Raw genomic sequence first — 19495 nt, forward strand, 5'->3', positions numbered from 1 at the left:
TGTACGATTGTGAATAACAGCTCTTCAATAGCGCCATGTTTTTGGTATTGACGTGATCATTAAAATGGTTACGTTACATCACGTTATACCACAAGATGGTCGACAGGCACCAACTAACGTTTGATTTTTAGAACTCAATGTTCATTCCACCATTACACTCAACAATTAGCACTGTGTCTTACAATTCTCAACAGACTCTAAATTTTCTTCATTTATATTGTCTACATTGTACGATTGTGGATAAGAACAGCTGTAGCCCTTCAATAGCCTAGTTATAATACAGATTTGAGTTATGTGAATTATGTAAATTGATTAGTCTAAGATACGTTGGCAGCAGTAAAAACCTAAAAACCATCATTTAAAGCAAACTTGAAATGTCAGCAACACTTTCAATTTTACAAATCATTGGTCTTTTGCATAAACATTCTATCTTTTTGAGGGGGTTGAAAATATCTGTTTATATTCAAAACATCGGAAGGAATGGGTACACAATTCACTTCAGAATTTCTGAGACTATCAAGTTTTACTCAAAATATTTTGAAAAATTGCATTTCTTTACAGTAAAAATAACATATAACTTTATCATTATAACAGTTGATATTGATTTTTTTTTATTGTAAGGCCATGATATTTTTTAGAGTCAGATCATAAATAGCAAGTCACAGGCATTTTTTCTAAATTGTCATTATGAGTATGTTTTATTCCTTTCATTTGGAGAGATTGAAGCAAATTAGAAAGTACAAATCAGATTAACACTCTGACATGACAATCAGATTATTGCAATAAATTTAATTATTAATACTCATTGGAGATTGTACATGAGAGATGGGGATATCGTGTTTAGTTACGGGACATTTCCTTGAATTCAGAAATAGTTGATATAAGTGATTAGTGACGTCCTGTTATAAGCTTACATGACCATATGATAACCATGTCGTGTGAAAGTAATGTAATACAATATTGTCTCTAGATCCAGGGTGAACAAGCTCAAATATTGACATTGTCCAGTGTCTTTGTCTATTATTACACTACAAATCAATTTCTGAATTTATATAGGCAAATACATTTCATTTATGACTAGTTTAATATTTGATTGTATTATTGATGAAAATTATATAAATATAAGGAATTAGGAATCAATCTTTTGATATTATATTGTGATCAAATACGGTCGGGTGATAAAATCTACCAAAGAGTCCTTCGGGATTTATTAGATTTAATTACTCCCGAATTAACGTGATCACCTCATAATACTCAAAGAATGATATCTTAATCATATCTTAATTAATGACAAAATTTTAGTTAGATTACACTTCTATAAATACTTCAGATTTATCGCGTCAATTTAATAAAAATCAAATACTTATATTCATTATTATGAGTATATGACCAAGACATTTTTTTTATCAATTTTTGACCATCTCAACATTTTAGATTAGAAAGAGGACCCGAACACGTGATTGATAAAAGATTGATATAACACAGAATTATGACGGTATTTTCTATATCATACAACGTTTCGTATTCTAGGAAAAGAACCTGATCACGTGATGTACACGTAAAACCAACGGTGTGGGTTGGGGTGGGGTTGTAATAAGTATTACGACGAAGATTAGTTATGCAATAGGGATTTTCAATTTTTAATGAATTTAACTTTATTCAAATTATTTCAAAGTAGATTATTATGATTCGGATATCCAGAATCAGGCTTTATTCCTTGTTTTTCGTTTTTACGAAAAATGAGATTACGAGTCCTCGATGGTTGTAGATCATTAAGGCTTCCATTAAAGAGCGCTCTGTATAGAGATAAAGGAAAATGTTCAAATTTTTAAGCTAGAATATTTAGATTTTTTCTTTATTTAATAATACTTTTGGCTTTAAAATATCATACTTAACATTCTAAAGTAAATCAGATGGGTAATTTGTTAATAATTCAAGAAAATCAATTTATTTTATAAGTCATGCTATAAAAAACTATTGTAGCTATTTACATATTGTTAAGTTGTATTAAAATTGTTTATATTGACAACTTTGGTCACAAATACGAAAAACATATAATTATATAGAACTGTTTATTGATTTCATTTCAATGAATTATAATTTTATCATTACAATATGATCCTGTACCATATACCTAATAGACTAAGTGGGACAGCAACCTGAAGCTAGGGCTGTATCGCTCTCAGGACTGATATTCCTCTGTCTCAAATCGTCAAGGGGGTGTATTGCCCTTAAATTAAAAATCGTAAATTCCCCATTACCTGTAATTTTAGTCTAGATCTGCATTAATTGTGTGCGTGTGCATCTGTTTGTGTTTAGAAAATGTATGTAAGCTTACTGTATTCAAACTGTGGGATTCTCCCCTTTTGGGGGTAAGAGGACAATAGAGGAGAGACATCGATCGTAGGCTCCGTCAAACTGGTTAGATAGTCACTGCTGCATCTCCGTTTCCGTTTTGAATAGAGGAAAGATGACTTTGGTCATTGTACTTAGTATAAGGCACCAATGAAGTCTGGTTTTGTGGTTACTGTGCGGGGGCGGGGGTGGGAGGATATTGAGGCAGTGGATAATGGTAACATATACGGAGGAAAGGTGACGTCTCATCCATCCAAAGATAGACTTTATCCGGGGAGCATTTCCCTTTTTTTAATGACACTAACATATATACACAATAATACTCTATAAATAAAAAATCCGATTGGAATAATCGCAAGAGCAAGATTAATTGATTACAGAGGATTACATTTAATCGTTCCTAAAATCAAAAATTAAATTTCAGAGAATCAAACAATCCTAACTAGCTAGACAAAAATTGGAAGATAATATTATATGATGCGAAGTCGATATTTTCCTGCTATGTTTATTTCACAAATGGACTTAATCTTAGATTTTTTTTTTTAATTTAACAAAACTGATAGATGGATCCTATTTGCTAATACTGACATGTAAAAGGATCAGGTACAACGGAGGAGTAAGCATCCTCTCCAGACCGGTCACAAATGGCTGCATCTTTCTTTATGTTAAAAAAAAGGTTTAGATAGAAATAAAGTTGTGTTCCGTCACAAAGTGAATAAAAAAGTGTACTAGTATTGAAATAAAACAAATTAAGTTACAGAAAGTACAAATAGGGTTCTAATCATTGATACAACTTAACTGATGTTAAAGTAACTGTTTTAAATGTCCATTATTGGAGGAATCGAGTGTCCAGTAACATCAAAACTAAACAAAGATAGTAAGTTAAAGTTTTTCCCCCATTGATGTTTTTATGGTTTAACGAGGCCGAGGTCTAATTTGTTCTCCCCTAGATTTTTGAATGAAATATTTTACATGAATTTCTACTGATATTATTATTATTTTAATATAAAAAATAACACATTTACCTCCTGGTTTGTTCCAGGGGTCTTATCAAAGTTGTTTTGTAAGATAATGGCTATAATTTATTTTGACAAAGGCGGAAATGGTGATCTTTATAATATTATCAAAACATTCAGACCTATTTGATAATAAATAATAATAAATAAATATATAACATCACATATTAAGGGTCATTAATAAAAAAAATTCATGGTTACTGTCTTGAAATATATGAATTAAGCTATATTTAGGCGGGTTAAGAAAACGTGACAGAGGGCTAGGCTCGCTGAACCCTCTTCACGTTTTCGACCCGAGCCCAAATATAGCTTATACTTCTAGACATTTATGTTTATTCCACAAAATAATATCAATTTTACGCATCAAACGAGCTATTTTCGACAGATTTCGCTCAATATCTGCAGTTGAAACTATCACGCCATGGCGTCTACCAAGCAAAAAGATGACGTCACAAATACAAATGGAACATTTCGCGAAGGCGTGCGTACTCGATCAGTACTCGGCCTCGTTAATCTATGTTGTTGGTGTTACATTTTTGAAGATTAATATGAATATAAAATTCAAATTAAAATAAAATATCAAATAACAAACAATGTACAAAACACAGTTTTTATAGTTTTCATTTCTCTAATTCACTCAGAATGGATCAAATGTTAGCTAAATTTCTAAATGAATTTTATGAAAAGATCATTTACATGCTATACCTTGTATCAAATCATTGACTAATTACAAATCAAATTTCGTAGTTTTTTTTTTTAAAGACAATTGTGACATAGCCTAAAATGGGTGTGTTTAAAAGCATCACGTGAATCAAGATGTTTAGTAATGTATGGTAATATAGAATTTATACAACAACAGTGTCAAGTGAGATACTCTGAAAGAGCACAGCAGCTGAGATGCGCCTAATTATCATTAATAATTTTATGAACGTCAGCAGGCTTGGGACATTATCAACTGTACTTATTTCTTAATAAAAGGAAAATAATGAATATCATTAACAATTCCTTAAACAATGTGCATAATTAATGCAATTGATTTTGGTATGTTTCTTTTATTAAAGTTTAATCATATATTACATTTCTATTCATTAAAAAAATATATAGAATTTGTACTTAGTAACAAGAAACATCATTTAAAGTGATTTTTACATCATGTCTAGTTATTTTAATTACTCGTTTTACCTTGAATAAAAGAGTCTGATTATTTTAAAATAAACACTGTTCATTGTGACCTCAAACTATCTTAGCATATTAAAATATGTATGAAGCATACAAGTATGATTGATATACTAGTATACTGTCGTGTTTTACATGTATCACAGTCTTGAAACTGTTGACTTGATCGCTGCCCGAATTTCCTCTACGACTTGTCCAGCACACCCCCAGTGTAATGTGACTCCTGCACCCCCATGTCCGTAATTATGTACCACCTAACAAGAAAATATTGACAATGAACTCAAAATAAATCAAAACAGAGGATGCTAAAACTGTCAAGGCTATTGCCCTTTATCCATAACGTACAACATTTCCGGTGATCTTTAGTTGGCAGTTCAATTTGACGACATAATTTTAAAAATTAGCTTTAATAAATATCAAAATCCAGTAAACCATCAAGCCATTCAAACGTTTAAATTGTACAGCTGTCATGTTGTAAATTTTGAATTTACTGGGTGGGTGTAAATACAAAATTTACAACATGACAAGTTGTCATGTTGTAAATTTTGTATTTACACCCACCCAGTAAATTCAAAATTTACAACATGACACAACTATTACCTAAAACGAGTTTGCAAGTCAAAAGGCCTAGTAAATACCTGAAAACTATCCACTATCTTAGTTTCCAAAACCTTTGACGCAGTTCAGATACAAAACACGTGACTCTGATATAAGAAAGCTTACCATTTTTCCACCAGAAAACTTCTCAGTTTCAATTCGAACACCAGACGATCTGTGGGGACGGAGACCCGCCCAATGTCTTATCATTTCCGCGTGCTTAAAAAATAATACAAAAATTTAAAAATTCCTTGTAACAAAATTCATCAAGTTACCTCCCCCTTCCCACTCACACAAACATTTTTTTTTGAAAATAAAAAAAATAAACATTTTGAATCTGAAGCAAAGATGTGAAAAATGAAAGACAATGTTATAGAAATGAGTTTTTCTACTGTATTAATGGGAATACTGGATACGAGCAGCTACATATCTTTATTATTTGAAACTAATAGAGTTTGTTATTTTAGAATTATTAAACATTAATGCCAGTAGGGAATAATTATGAAAACATATATCAGATTGTAAACATGCGGACATTTTTCATCTGCATTGTTATTTACATATTAAGAAGAATTTGTAGAAAAAAATAGGTCATGATGCCCCCAACAATACATTTGTATTGCAGCATTAAAATAAAAGTATATGTACATACGCAATTGTAAAAAGCAAACGTTTAGTGACCAAAAAAAAATAGGAAAGATCAGAAAATTATAACCGTTAATACCCACGTTTATATTTGTATATTTACATTTGCAAAATAATAATGTTTCCTTATATGGACCTGAAAATTTATAGGAATAAACCTTTGAAAGTAACTGAATTGACGGACAATTTTTTAAGGGTTGGTTGTCTCACAAGAAGTAAACCCGCAAGCTTCCTTAATGACGTCACAATGATTACTGCCCGCGCTTATCGTTTCACTGTTGCATTATTTGTAAACTTTCTCAATGTTCAGAAGCCCTTCGAGTCTCACAGGATTTGATAAATTACCAACCAAATTCATATTCCGGTAAACTTTTTAACATGATGATTATTTCTTTAATGAATTTTGATGAAAACATCTTGAAGTGTCATTGAAACTTGCTAAACACAAAATAAAAAAAGAACGTAGGGATGGTTGTAATTACGTGTTTGTACCTTGTAAGATTTAAGTAAGAAACGTACACATGTGTACTAGTAACACATGTTTGCTCTTCCCGACATGTATTTTTCGAGTTTTAAAAAAATCTTAAGAGTGCCTATATAATAAAAATAAACGAAAAAATTCAAAAGGAACATTTAAGTCAAAGTCATTTAAAATTCAAGGTCTTCAAATTATAGCTGAATTATAATTAAAAATTTAAATTAAACAATGCATGAACACATATTGGAAGACTAAAGACGGGCGTGATTATGAATAAACTTCTATGGAAAGGTTTGGCATAAAACTTAAAGATATTTTTCTATCTACTGTATATTGCAGTTTTATTGAGTGCTTGTTTTATAAATGGACGATTATAAACTGACGATTTTTTAATAAATCAAATTTCTTTTCTTTCCTTATTTTATTGCCCAGATAAAAATATATAAAAGATGAAATGTTAGGAATGCAGACGTAGTATTTATTTAGTAGAGGATAAGAATCTAAATAATGTTATTTAATTCAAACATAATTTATGAATCTAATTTTCATCTTTTAGAACTGATCGGACAATCCTAAAATGAATAAGCAGGTATTCCGTTTCTGCGTGTTATTTGCACAAAATTTTCATTTATTATTTTCTTTTTGTCAAAATTATACGACGAATTCTTTTTAAAAAAATTGATTTATCTATAACAAAACCTTATCTGTTATACCCAGAGTATGTATACTCCAAACGTTAAACCAATGCTTTATACGATTTTGTAATGAGACAGACTTTACAATGACGAGACACAAGGTGAGAAACCAAGGATATGCGCGAATTAAATTCACGTCTGCAATAGTTTTCAAAGGACGGAACACCATAATCGGAATTATTCTATCTAAAGAAGTAGTGACCATATTCCACGTCTAAACAGAACACTTCACAAGAACGTCCCTCTGGTTGTAAATTAAGGTGGCTCACTACACCTTGAAATATTTTCTCAAATCAGCAGAAAATTACTTGATTATGATAAATATCATAATGAATAAGAATTATTTAAGCCAAATAGGCAAAAATGTGCAATTTTGGATGAAAAGTTACATTTTCGAAAATTTTCGAAAATGAACAAAAGCTCCAGGCGAATTCGAACTCATGACCTGCGGGCCACTGAGCTACGACGATATACAACCGAATTGAACGATATAAACAGTTTAACAAAATATTTCTATCGCCATCTTGTGATGTAGTGTCTTAAAAAGTAGGAGTGTAGTGAGGTACCTTCATTACAGTGGTTTTGGAGACATACCTTCAGACTAGGTATCATTTCCAGACACCCGTCCCAGATCATCAGTTGGTCTCTGTCGTCGATTTGTGTATTCCAGTCTCCTCGTTGACCCGTGCCTCCTAGAACGACTGTATCAGTTCTACATAGACGGAAGATAGAACTCAGAAATCTCTGTAGTCACAATTCACTACACTAAATAACATGTCATATGTGGTATCTAGAATATTGATATATACATGTTGGGTCAGTATGAATCATTGCAAGTAAACTTTCAACAAGAAGGGCTTTTAAATTTTTTTGGGTCAATTTTCTTTCCAAATAGTTTTCATATCTAGTATTTCAAAGAAAGCAGTTTATGAACATACCAGTAGTTCACTCAATGTTTTTAATTTAACGTCTAGAATCGAAATGTTTTATTTCAAAAGATCTTTTCCTTTTACAATTCATCACGGTTTTGAAACATATCTTTACTACAGCTCGATAACTAGGACCCCTCAGATAGACAAAAGCTGTCAAACAGGGAAAACAGTCTTGAAAATACAACAGCGTTGCGTTTATCCACCAACTTTAGTTATCTTGTAGCTGCAGAACTGTAGCTCTCCGGGAAAAAAATATTGACAGACCGGTCTGTCAATATTTTTTTTCCCGGAGAGCTACAGTTCTGCAGCTAGTTATCTTGAACAAAATCCATGCAAGGACGTACTCCGGGAATCTTCGGCTCTTTGGTCGGGATCTAACCTACCCTTACAGGATGTAATGGAAGAGATCTAACCTACCTCGTCTGAATGTTATGAGAGAAATCTAACTTACCCTGGAAGGGATCTCGCCTACCATGGCAGGGTGTAATGGAAGGGATCTAACCTACCTCGTCTGAATGTAATGGAAGATATCTAACCTACCCTGGTAGGATGTAGTGGAAGGGATCTTACCTACCCTGGCAGGATGTAATGAAAGAGATCTGGCTCCAGGATCATGAAAGAATCTTAGACTTAAGTCTAAAATTGTCACAAATTGTACACTGTCACAATGTCTCTTGAATACAATTACAGACATAATTCATAGGCTATCAAAAGTGTCTTAATATAAAGCTGTTAATTACAAATTTCAATCGTCATATTCTGATAAACAATCATTTTATGAACGACTGAATTTTTGACTTTAAAGGGATTTGGACACGATTTGACTGAAAATTTTTAAATTTTATTTTTCCATTTTCAATGTTTATAATGTTAAATATAGAAGTCTATAATGTTATGTCAAAATTTGAAAGTCAAATATCAAGTTTTTGGCAAGATATGGAGTTCATAATTCTTTGTTTTGCAAACAAAGCTAAAATATTGTCATTTTTGACATATGTGTTGTATTGGCGTAACTTTCAATCAAATGTTTCTTTCTTTTGTTGATAATAGTATATATGAAGATATCGAGTTAGTTTGAATTGTTTTTTTACATGTCATTTTGTCTAAAAAATGATAATTCTGTACATTTCATTTTTGTAAACAACTATAAGACTCGAGCTTTGTTTACATAACAATCAATTCTTACCTCTGTATCTCGCTTGTAACTTGACTTTAACATTCAATATTTTGGTCAATCCGGTAACCATTCTATACATTAAAAATAATAAAAAAAATTTTGATCTCAAATCATGTCCAAGTCCCTTTAAGTCTGAAATTCCTTCATGATCCTGAGGCCTAACCTACCCTGGCAGGATGTAATGGAAGGAATCTAACCCACTCTGGCAGGATGTAATGGAAGAGATTCAACCTACCCTGGCAGGATGTAATGGGAGAGATCTGACCAGCTATCAGGGTGTAACAGAAGGGGCCTAACCTACCCTGGCAGAATGTATTTTTCACAGTGTTCATCAGATCCTTCATATGTCATGAAATGTTTGATCCAAGGAGCTTTCACCTTAAAAATAGAAAAATAATTGTCAATGCTAAATGTTTAAATTATTTGAGATACATGTACAGAAATGATGTCATTACCCTAGTGACCTGTCCACGAATAGGTATGACGTCACTGTCGTTGGCCAGTTTATTGGCTCCTATTCCAGTACAGTTGACAACGATGTCGTACTTCTGCAGCAGCTGGAAAGTCGGAAAGGACTAAGATAAACTAAATATGCCTTTTCCATCAAGTGTCGATATGAAAATGACTGACATGGGAAATTAAAATATTAAGCATGTACGCATATGTAAATGTGTCACTGTTTAGCCCATCAGTAAACACGTTGCTGATTTTAAATAAATTAAAATCGATTTGAAAGTTAGTTGCGAAATTTAAATTTTTTGCAACTATAACCTTTCGACATTTTATCGTAGACTTTGGCATTAAAAAACTGAGAAACCCCCAGTCTGAATGGATGATGAATCCTTATTAGTTTGTAATCTTTAGTCTTGATACAGCCCGCCTTATTCTGACCACAGTTGTAAAAAGTTCTAAAAATTTCTTCTCACTTAGACTATCGTTTGTCTGTTGAAAGTTAGTACATACGTCTTCGATCTTGTCAACTCTGGATTGAATCACTTTTCCGTTTTTCTGTTTAAACCTAAAAATATGTGGACTTACATTGTACTCAAATAGGCATACATAGAAATATTATCTTGGGTTTTTTTTTTTATCAAAACAACATTATAGATAATTGCAATTTGTATCATTATCAAGGATTATCAATTTACTTATATAGCTAGACAGGGAGCACAGAGAAACGGTGATTAAGATATTAATTCTGTGCTCTTTCCGTGTTAGAAAGAACTTCTCATTTGTATTGTATTGGATATGTTGTTATAAGAAAACTTTAATCAACACATCATTGTAAAATATAGATGGTAATGCAATAACACATCGTTACAAATTTATTCTTTAATAAAAGGGTGTGTAGTTATAGAAAACACTTAAATAATACGTGGTTATATATAATATTTGACTGACCTTGAAATTAACCAAGGGAGGTAAGCCTTCACATTGATCATGACCGTGGTATAAAATACGCCAAACCTTCCAATAAAATAAGATAAAAGTGGGATCAGTAAAATAAAGACTGAAGAGACATACACAGTTTGAAGTGTCAATACCTTACACTGTTATTTATTAGGTTTGTTACCGACTGTCTATAAAAAATATCGGGTTGTTGAAGTAGCGAATCCGAGCTTTCTATGGGCTTAAATTCCCCGTCATATTTCCCTAGACAGTCACTCAGTAACAACCTTTTTAGTATTTTGTATTGTCCCTTAAGTGTTTTGTTTTGTCGGAGTCCGAAAACGTTTGAACGCTATCATAAAAAAGAAATGTAAAGAAAAGGATGTTACGACCGCCATGTTTAAGGTTTACGACTATAGACATATGGAAGGCAATCACGTAATGCGTTACATCTTATCACATTGCATATATCTAGGCCGAGGCAAAACAAACTACAATATGGGCAATCTTAGTTGACAGTGAATCATGTCAACATGTAACTCTGCCTGCATCTACATATTGCAAATATCATTTTTGCTCTGTTATATTTGAAAATATAATCTTTTAGAATTTGTAATCATCTGAACATTCATAATTGTTGATTGCTAAGAATTAAGGAATAAGGAATCATTCTGTAAGTATTATGAGTTTATAATTTTGGTCGGGGCGTGGTCAAATCCAAAAAAGCTAGACGGGCTTAGATAGATCAGAACACACTCCGACCATATTTATCACCTCTAGATATTCAAAGAAAGATCTCTTTATCATTACTAATATTTACTTCGCGTTTGGAAGAAGCAGCTTCAACTCTTTGTCGGTCACCTCCCGGTATCCCAGCACTAATTTCCGCCATTCTGGACACTGTAAAGACAATCACCAAGAAAAGCCAACAGTCTGGTTGTATTACGGAATGTGGTACGTTATATTGTATGATCTTTCTGAATGATACTTGATCTGAAGGCATTATCCGTGTATTTACCTGTGGCATTAATTGTCCGTGTATTTACCTGTGGCATTAATTGTCCGTGTATTTACCTGTGGCATTAATTGTCCGTATATTTACCTGTGGCATTAATCGTCCGTGTATTTACCTGTGGTTCGGAGAAGAAGGAATAGCCCGACACCAGGTGTACTCCGATCTGATTGGCCAGCGGGGATTTTGTTAAAGATATCATATAATCCAAGGTGCTTGCACTCCATTTACTGTAATGGAATAATATGTGTCAAATCAATTATAAGAATATATTGATTAAAAAGGCACACACCCCCACCCCCACACCGAAAAAAACCGGGGCAAGAATGTTCGTATCTCTGGTCATGTAGGGCACATTACATGACTGTTAATTATTACATTAAATGATAACTTTGTCTTGCATGGTTAAAGATGATTTTAGAGCTCACGAGATTGAATCCTGGTTGGTTCCGCCCACTAGATGGGGAAGCCAGAATCCCCCGGATCCGTCGGACGTTGTATCCGGACTAAATCTGTCGGCCAAAAGAGTGACATCACAACGAGGGAATTCGTCCTGGATCCGCACCGCACTGGAAAGTCCAATAACCCCAGCTCCTAACACACATATACTGGGTTCCCTCGCCGCCATCAAGATATTATTGGCTGTTCATAAAAAATGAATGATACGATATCTAAAAACTTGAGGTCTTTAAATCTATAATACTATAACAAGAAGGTTCAAACAGCACGCCGTACTTCAAAATGATTATAGTCAGTAACCAAATAATAAATATTCCGGTTAATTCTAACATAAAATGTACTTCATCATAACGTGATCAGTTTGTTTACTAGATTTGAAATCAGTGGTGAGTTCCTGGGCTCAATCAAATAAATGCATAGTTTAATTACCTGTCAATTCTTTGCAGATGAGTGCGTTAAGTCCTTCATACGGTTATCAATTGCTATAAGGGGCAAAGTTCGTGTTAAAAGCAAAAGAGGTCCGGGTTGTGAAAGAAAATACACAGTAATGTGTATACGTTGGTTGTAAAGGAGTGAGAACAAAAGTTCAATAAGTCTGACAAAAAAAGTTATATCGTATTGTGGTCTAGGACCCGCTCCTCCTTTTAAAAGGCATTATATAATGCAGAAAAAGATGTTGTAATGCAGAAAACTCCTAATAACGTACGCGAATAAAATAGGTAAGATAGCCATGCTATGACCTTGAATTGCTAGTATTACAAACTGGTCACTGTGATAATGTATAACTAGATACTGCGCTATTCATTGTTGTAATGATGACTAACAGAATAAACTTGAGTGCATAATTATATCCAAATTCAAATTGAGAGTTTATAAACAAGTTGTCATATTTGGCGATTCTGTGTCTGCATCGATAGCTCTGGTACTCTATACTGAGTCATGTTTTGCATATTTCATATAACCCGTGTAATCTTTAAAACCATGTACTCGTATACTTCTATAAATGACCTTTTAATATGGTACGTAAGCATCCTTGATACTGCAAGTTTATAATGTAATGCTTGTTCTATCTCTGTTTAACCTTTGTGACCTTTAGGCCATGTATGAATGAATGTCTATGACTATGACCTTTTAATATTGACCATACGCGATGCATCATACTCAGGCGGGGGGCTCGGAGACTCGGAGACTCAAAACCTCATCCCAATATTCTTTGATTGACGGTTCTGACAGTTTTGTTGCTTTATTTAGAACATAATGAATTATGATATATTTAAAATATAACCATGGAATTAAATCGCTAAATTTTCAGTCATGATCATCGTAGATGGGCCGAACTAGTCGGAACTGTCAATCATAAGTATAATGTTATATAATCCCCTGTAAAATGATGTTAGACAGAATTTTATTTGGATGTGAAATTAGAGATTTGATTAAGATTTTGAATTTGAGATCTTTCATTTTTTGGCTTATAATTTTGATTTTGGATTTTGATATTCGATGTTGTAACTTTAACAAATCTCTTCGATCACGCTGTTTAACTAACTGCTTGTGAAACTACTATTGGACTTAGTAGTCTCTATGATTGGTCTCCAGATGATTAAGAAGACGAACGTCTAACATTTGTATTACGCCTTTCTAAAGAGCGCCATAACGTCCCAAAAAGTGTTATCTTCTCCCTTTTTCTTCCTGTGCAAATATTCAATCTCTTATTGTGACCAAGCACACACAATACCAGGATGGTGCAACACGTTAAATATAACATCTCTCTAAAAGGCGTAAAAGGTGTAAAAGAACGTTGTAACCATTTTTAGAAAGGCGTTAAAAAGCCGTTTGTGTGTTATGGTGCTTTGCGAAAAAAACGCCTTCTGCAACGCTGCAGATGAGCGATGTGGTCCCCTAGCCTCCTACAGTTGAACAATATTGTCCCTTAGCCTCCTACAGGTGAGCAGTGTGGTCACTTAGCCTCCTATAGGTTAGCGATGTAGTCCCATAGCCTCCTACAGGTGAACAATATTGTCCCTTGGCCTCCTACAGGTGAGCGATATGGTCCCTTAGCCTCCTTCAAGTGAGCGATATGATCCCTTAGCCTCCTACAGGTGATCGGTGTAGTCCCTTAGCCTCCTACAGGTGAACAATATGGTCCCGTAGCCTCCTACAGGTGAGTGATATGGTCCCCTAGCCTCCTAAAGGAGAGTGATATGGTCCCTTAGCCTCCTACAGGGGAGCGATATGGTCCCTTAGCCTCTAACAGGTGAGTGATATGGTCCCCTAGCCTCCTACATGTGAGTGATATGGTCCCTTAGCCTCCTACAGGTGAGTGATATGGTCCCCTATCCTCCTACAGGAGAGTGATATGGTCTCTTAGCCTCATACAGGTGAGCGATATGGTCCCGTAGCCTCCTACAGGTGAGCGATTTAGTCCCTTAGCCTCCTACAGGTGAGCGATATGGTCCCTTAGCCTCCTACAGGTGAGCAGTGTGGTCCCTTAGCCTCCTACAGGTGAGCGGTGTAGTCCCTTAGCCTCCTACAGGTGAGCGATATGGTCCCTTAGCCTCCTACAGGCGAGGGATATGGTCCCTTAGCCTCCTACAGGTGAACAATATGGTCCCGTAGCCTCCTACAGGTGAGTGATATGGTCCCCTAGCCTCTTAAAGGAGAGTGATATGGTCCCGTAGCCTCCTACAGGAGAGTGATATGGTCTCTTAGCCTCCTACAGGTGAGTGATTTGGTCCCTTAGCCTCCTACAGGTGAGTGATAGGTCCCTTAGCCTCCTACAGGTGAGCGATATGGTCCGTTAGCCTTCTACAGGTGAGCGGTGTAGTCCCTTAGCCTCCTACAGGTGAGCGATATGGTCCCTTAGCCTCGTACATGTGAGCTATTTGGACCCTTATCCTATAGGTGAGTGATTTGGTCCCTTAGCCTCCTACAGGAGAACAATATGGTCCCGTAGCATCCTCCTACAGGTGAACAATATGGTCCCGTAGCCTCCTACATGTGAGCGGATCAGTCCCTTAGCCTCCTACAGGTGAGCTTTATGGTCACTTAGCCTCCTACATGTGAGCGATTTGATCCCTTAGCCTCCTACAGGTGAGCGGTTCAGAAAAAAGGCTTTGTGTTGTGCTTTTCGTGTTCAACTGTCTTTGTGAGAAAGGATATGAATAAGATTGCACAAATGCCCATTTAGTTTAGGTGACAAATACAATTTCAAATTTTTTTTAGATATTATAACAAACGATATAATAAAAAAAATAATGTTATTCTAAGTTAAGCCCAACCTAAAAAGCCTAGTTATATACATGTATATTAATTATATATAAGTTTAATGTATGGTGCACGTGCTCTGACCACAGTGATAAATAATATGTGCTGTTTGAATGCTAAATGCGACTTTGGGCACGAATTTACAGACTTGTATTATTTTTCTAAAACGTTCAATTATTGGGATACAAAATGATATTTTTAAGTGGGTCATCTTTCCAAGTTTTTGTTGATTGAAATTTGTTTTTTTTTCCATTAGACCTTATTCATACTATGACAAAAATATGGGAGCACATACCCACTCTATAAAGAAAATGCTTTATTAAAGTTCTAAAAATACTCCATGTTCGGAGGTTTTGATACGCACACCCAGTCTTTAAAAATCAGCATATTCCAAGTATTGAACATATTTAAGGGTCGATGCTACGTTTCTTTAAATATTCATTGTTTTGAATGATTTGAAAAACACTTATCAGATTTGTTGGTATTTTATTTTGTTAGTATCTTATCCGTCCTCATAGAAGCCTTCTACACGCCTTATTCGCCCATATTCCTACATTTTATGTCAGATATCGTTTTATTTTTCAATAGATTCATCATTTAAGTGACACTTCGTTTGTATTATTTGTGGACACACGCCTGAAGATAACTTCCATTTTCTCCATACCTGTCCGGCATACAGTTATCAAAGACTAATGCTCTTCAACAGTCATTTATTTTCTGTAAGTTGTATTTTTTACGGACTACATCTGGCTGTAGTATATATAGAATCGATCAGGTATAGACAGGTCATCGAAGAGCAATCAACCCTTTCGAACACGATTTTTTTTGTGTTTGTTTATGTGTACATGTGCGTACGGTGAAGTATACTTAATATATATTAATATTTAAAATTTACATTGTATTTTGTAGATATATTTGGAAATGTACAATTATCGGGGCTAATTCCAGTTCATCGCTATTAAAGTCGCGTGCTGATTGCATGTATATTACGGCGAATAAACTGGTTGATAGCTCACTCACTCTAACACCTGTGTTGTTGTTATTATTTATGAAATACTTAGAATAGAAATGCGTTATGTTCGGATAAGTGAAACGAGGGAGAACATAATTCAAAAGATTATAAATTAAGCAACTTCACTTTTGGTTAAGTTTTACATATTTTACTATTTAGTGATGTACAACTTCCCAAAGGCAACTTCCTTATAAAAGTAACTACTAAATTTTTCAAGCAGTTCAACTCTATATCAACCCAACAAAAGATTCTCATATACCAAATTGAATGTTTTTGAGACACATTTTGAATAATATCACCCCACATTATATCTCAGCATACCAGTGCACTTTGTCTTATGTCTCACATTTTTGTTAAATGTATCAATATTGTTACACTGGTAATTTAAAACCATTACGATTATTATCACTTTTTTTAATCTATCATTTCCAACTTCAAAGTTGGCTTTTCCAAAATTCCAAGATTACAGATGGAAATTACAGTACAAGTCATAAGTATTAATTGAACAGGAGTCATTCTCTGGTTTATGGCGTGACCATTATAGTCGGTAGGGGATCAAACTTGTGTATATTAAGCCCTTTGGGCTTTATTGCATTTGATCACGTGCCCGATCGATTGTAATGATTATCCCATAAAAATCAAAGTCCTTAAGTGATACTCAAAGCTAGATTGATTATTTATTCCTTTAGTGGATGTAGCATTCCAGGAAAATATATACCTATTAACCCCGTTTAAAGGGACATGGTCACGATTTTGGTCAAAAATTATTTTTTCGATTTTAATGTTTACAATGCTTCAGTGAGGCATTTTTATTAGGCAACCAAAATTTGAGTGTTATTTAATGAGTTATAAACGAGTTACAGAGTTTGCAATTCTTCGCTATGTAAACAAAGCGTTTGTTTACATTTTGAATGTTGAATTGAAAATTCAAGCTTTAGACCAAAATCGAATGTATTGATCGTTAGGAACTGTTTAGATGCGTTCAGAGTTCACCAGATTGTTACCAACGGCAAGTTCGGTTACCACTGTCTACAAATGGTTCCCAATGGTAGCAATTGGTTTGGACCATTTGTGTACTTTCAATTTCAAATGAGGTCACCAATGCTACCAGCAGCCTAAAGCTTAGGCAAGTTTGGTAGGTGACGTCATTATGCTAATTCAACATGGCGGGTTATAAGATGTCTCTAGATACTGATGTAAATAAGGACTTTAGAATAAAATATATGCATATCTTATTGTTTTAATATTTTGAAGACAATCTAAGACCACTGAGGTCTTCTAAAACCGCTTCTATACCCAGAAACATGTTATTATAATAGAAAGTATGTGATAGAGAACCATTTTGATATTCGAGCTTGGACTTTTGGTAGGACGTTACTATTTCTTGCATCAAATCAAGTTAAAATGATGCTGATATCGAGTGAAATATGCACAGATTGCGTAGAAATGGCTCTATATATAAGCTAGACAAATCTTTTTGATTTCAAAAATCCATGGCTGAGTGCCGTGGCCAACAAAGATATTATTGACAGGCTTTTCACATTGCTGTTTGAGACAACTACACGAAGTCCAAGCTCCTGTTAAAATTTATTCTAATTAATATACTTTTTGCTGCGTTAAATATTTATTGTCAATTTGCAATTAATCTTTCCTTTCTTTGTATTAATGATAGCTAGATTGGTAGTCATTTTGTAGACTTATTTATATAATTGGGAATAAGCATACAATAAATCACTCAATGAAGCTGTTTTAAAGGGAAACAGTCACACTTCACAGAGGAAAGGTATTTTATTTTGTTTTCAACTGTTTTATAATTTCAGATGGTTATAATTGGTCACCAAGTGTAACCAAAGGCTACCATTTGTTTGAATTTGACAAAAAAATCGTTCATGGTACTACCTATACAAATTGCTACAAATGGCAGCTCTTGGTGACAATTGGCTACCATAGTTCACCGATGGCAACCAAACACTGCTAGCGGTTAATCTCAATTTTACCAACGGTACAACTCTGAACGCACCTTTTATTTATGCTTAAAATGAATAATAAGATAGACAAACCAGCTTGAAAAAGATTTTTTACCGGTATATTCGACCTAGGTAAACAAAAACAGGGCACGAGCCTTGTTTACATGACGAAGAATTGTGAGCCCTGTATCTTTCTTAAAACTCAACGACTGGACCAAAACTTCATTTGGTCATTAGAAATGCATTCCTTAAGCATTGCAAATGATAAAAACATAAAAATAAAATTTGAACAAAATCGTGACAATGCCCCTTTAAAGAAACATTTTTTTTTATTTTAAACAAGGAAAAAACCAATAGAAATGTGTTTCCTTAAATCAGGGACGTATTTATACACACCTGCAATCTACTCTTGATTCGCACATCAGCAAATTGCAAAAATCATCAAATTGGCGTGGTCATACTGATGTCATCCATGCGCGGATATAGAAAATTGGGGGTAGAGGTTGTGTTGTTTGGGGGATTTGTTACCGGTGTAAAGAAGAATAATGACCCCCGTAAAATAATGACCCCCTTAGCTGTAGAATAATTGGATTTTTTTGAAGGAAAATGACTAAGGGGTTATTTTTTTTTCACGTTAAACATGAAGAAAAATGACCCCCATAGAAAAAATGACCGCCGCTGTAAACAAGAATAGAAAAGGGTTACCCCGTATCCAAGATATCTGACTTTGAAATGACTTGAATTTTCACATTTTAACACCGAACTTGTTAAAAAAAATCGCTGTACATAGTTTGTCATAACCGTAGCAAGCACACACAAACATACTCACATTGCCACAAAATGATTGTTATCAGTTAGGTCTCTTCTCTCGTCGACGTATGGCAGGAACATGACGCTGCACCTGTGTAGAAATCCGCTGAATTGTACTTGATACTTTACCATGAATAATTCTAAATGACATTTTATATAGTTTTATTATTTAAAAACGATATTTGATTTACAAAAGTTATGCACTGCTTGCGAAACTATATTTTATCGCGATAAGAAAATTTTACAGTAGAATCATATATGTTTATCCAATCTCATAAAAATAAGAAAAACACGTTGTAGATTCAGAATAAGTGCACACGACTTACGAGTTGAAAGTGGTAGATATGAATTTGTAAAAAATAATACTGGTCAAAGAATTCCTTTAGAAAGAAACAGAAGGACATGTTTGTTATGTAAACAAAATTGTGTAGAAAACGAATGTCACTTTCTTACTGAATGTCCATTATATAAAGAACAAAGAAATTTATTTTTCCATTATGTCTCAATACTT

The 19495-nt window shown here is 34.1% G+C and overlaps 1 protein-coding gene across 4 annotated transcripts; it reads right to left on the reverse strand.

The window, feature by feature from the left end:
- Positions 1 to 4411: 4411 nt before the first annotated feature.
- LOC105322199 (D-aspartate oxidase) lies at positions 4412 to 19063 on the reverse strand. Of its 4 annotated transcripts, none has more exons than XM_020064823.3 (11): positions 19004 to 19063; positions 11901 to 12114; positions 11591 to 11702; positions 11281 to 11360; positions 10473 to 10538; positions 10035 to 10089; positions 9527 to 9628; positions 9373 to 9449; positions 7557 to 7674; positions 5271 to 5363; positions 4412 to 4801 (listed from the first exon to the last, which is right to left on the reverse strand). In XM_020064823.3, exons 2-11 carry the CDS (start codon positions 12098 to 12100, stop codon positions 4688 to 4690), a joined length of 1017 nt encoding a protein of 338 aa, XP_019920382.3. In that variant the 5' UTR covers positions 12101 to 12114; positions 19004 to 19063; the 3' UTR covers positions 4412 to 4687. The 4 variants fall into 4 exon arrangements, with proteins under 4 accessions (XP_019920382.3, XP_065923206.1, XP_011419076.3 ...); XM_066067134.1 differs by lacking the exon at positions 19004 to 19063 and adding an exon at positions 12361 to 12496 and having other exon boundaries at positions 9536 to 9628; XM_011420774.4 differs by lacking the exon at positions 19004 to 19063 and adding an exon at positions 12361 to 12496.
- Positions 19064 to 19495: the final 432 nt, after the last annotated feature.

This window comes from Magallana gigas, chromosome 7 (genome assembly GCF_963853765.1).
Source record: "Magallana gigas chromosome 7, xbMagGiga1.1, whole genome shotgun sequence".
Taxonomy (NCBI): Eukaryota; Metazoa; Mollusca; class Bivalvia; order Ostreida; family Ostreidae; genus Magallana; species Magallana gigas.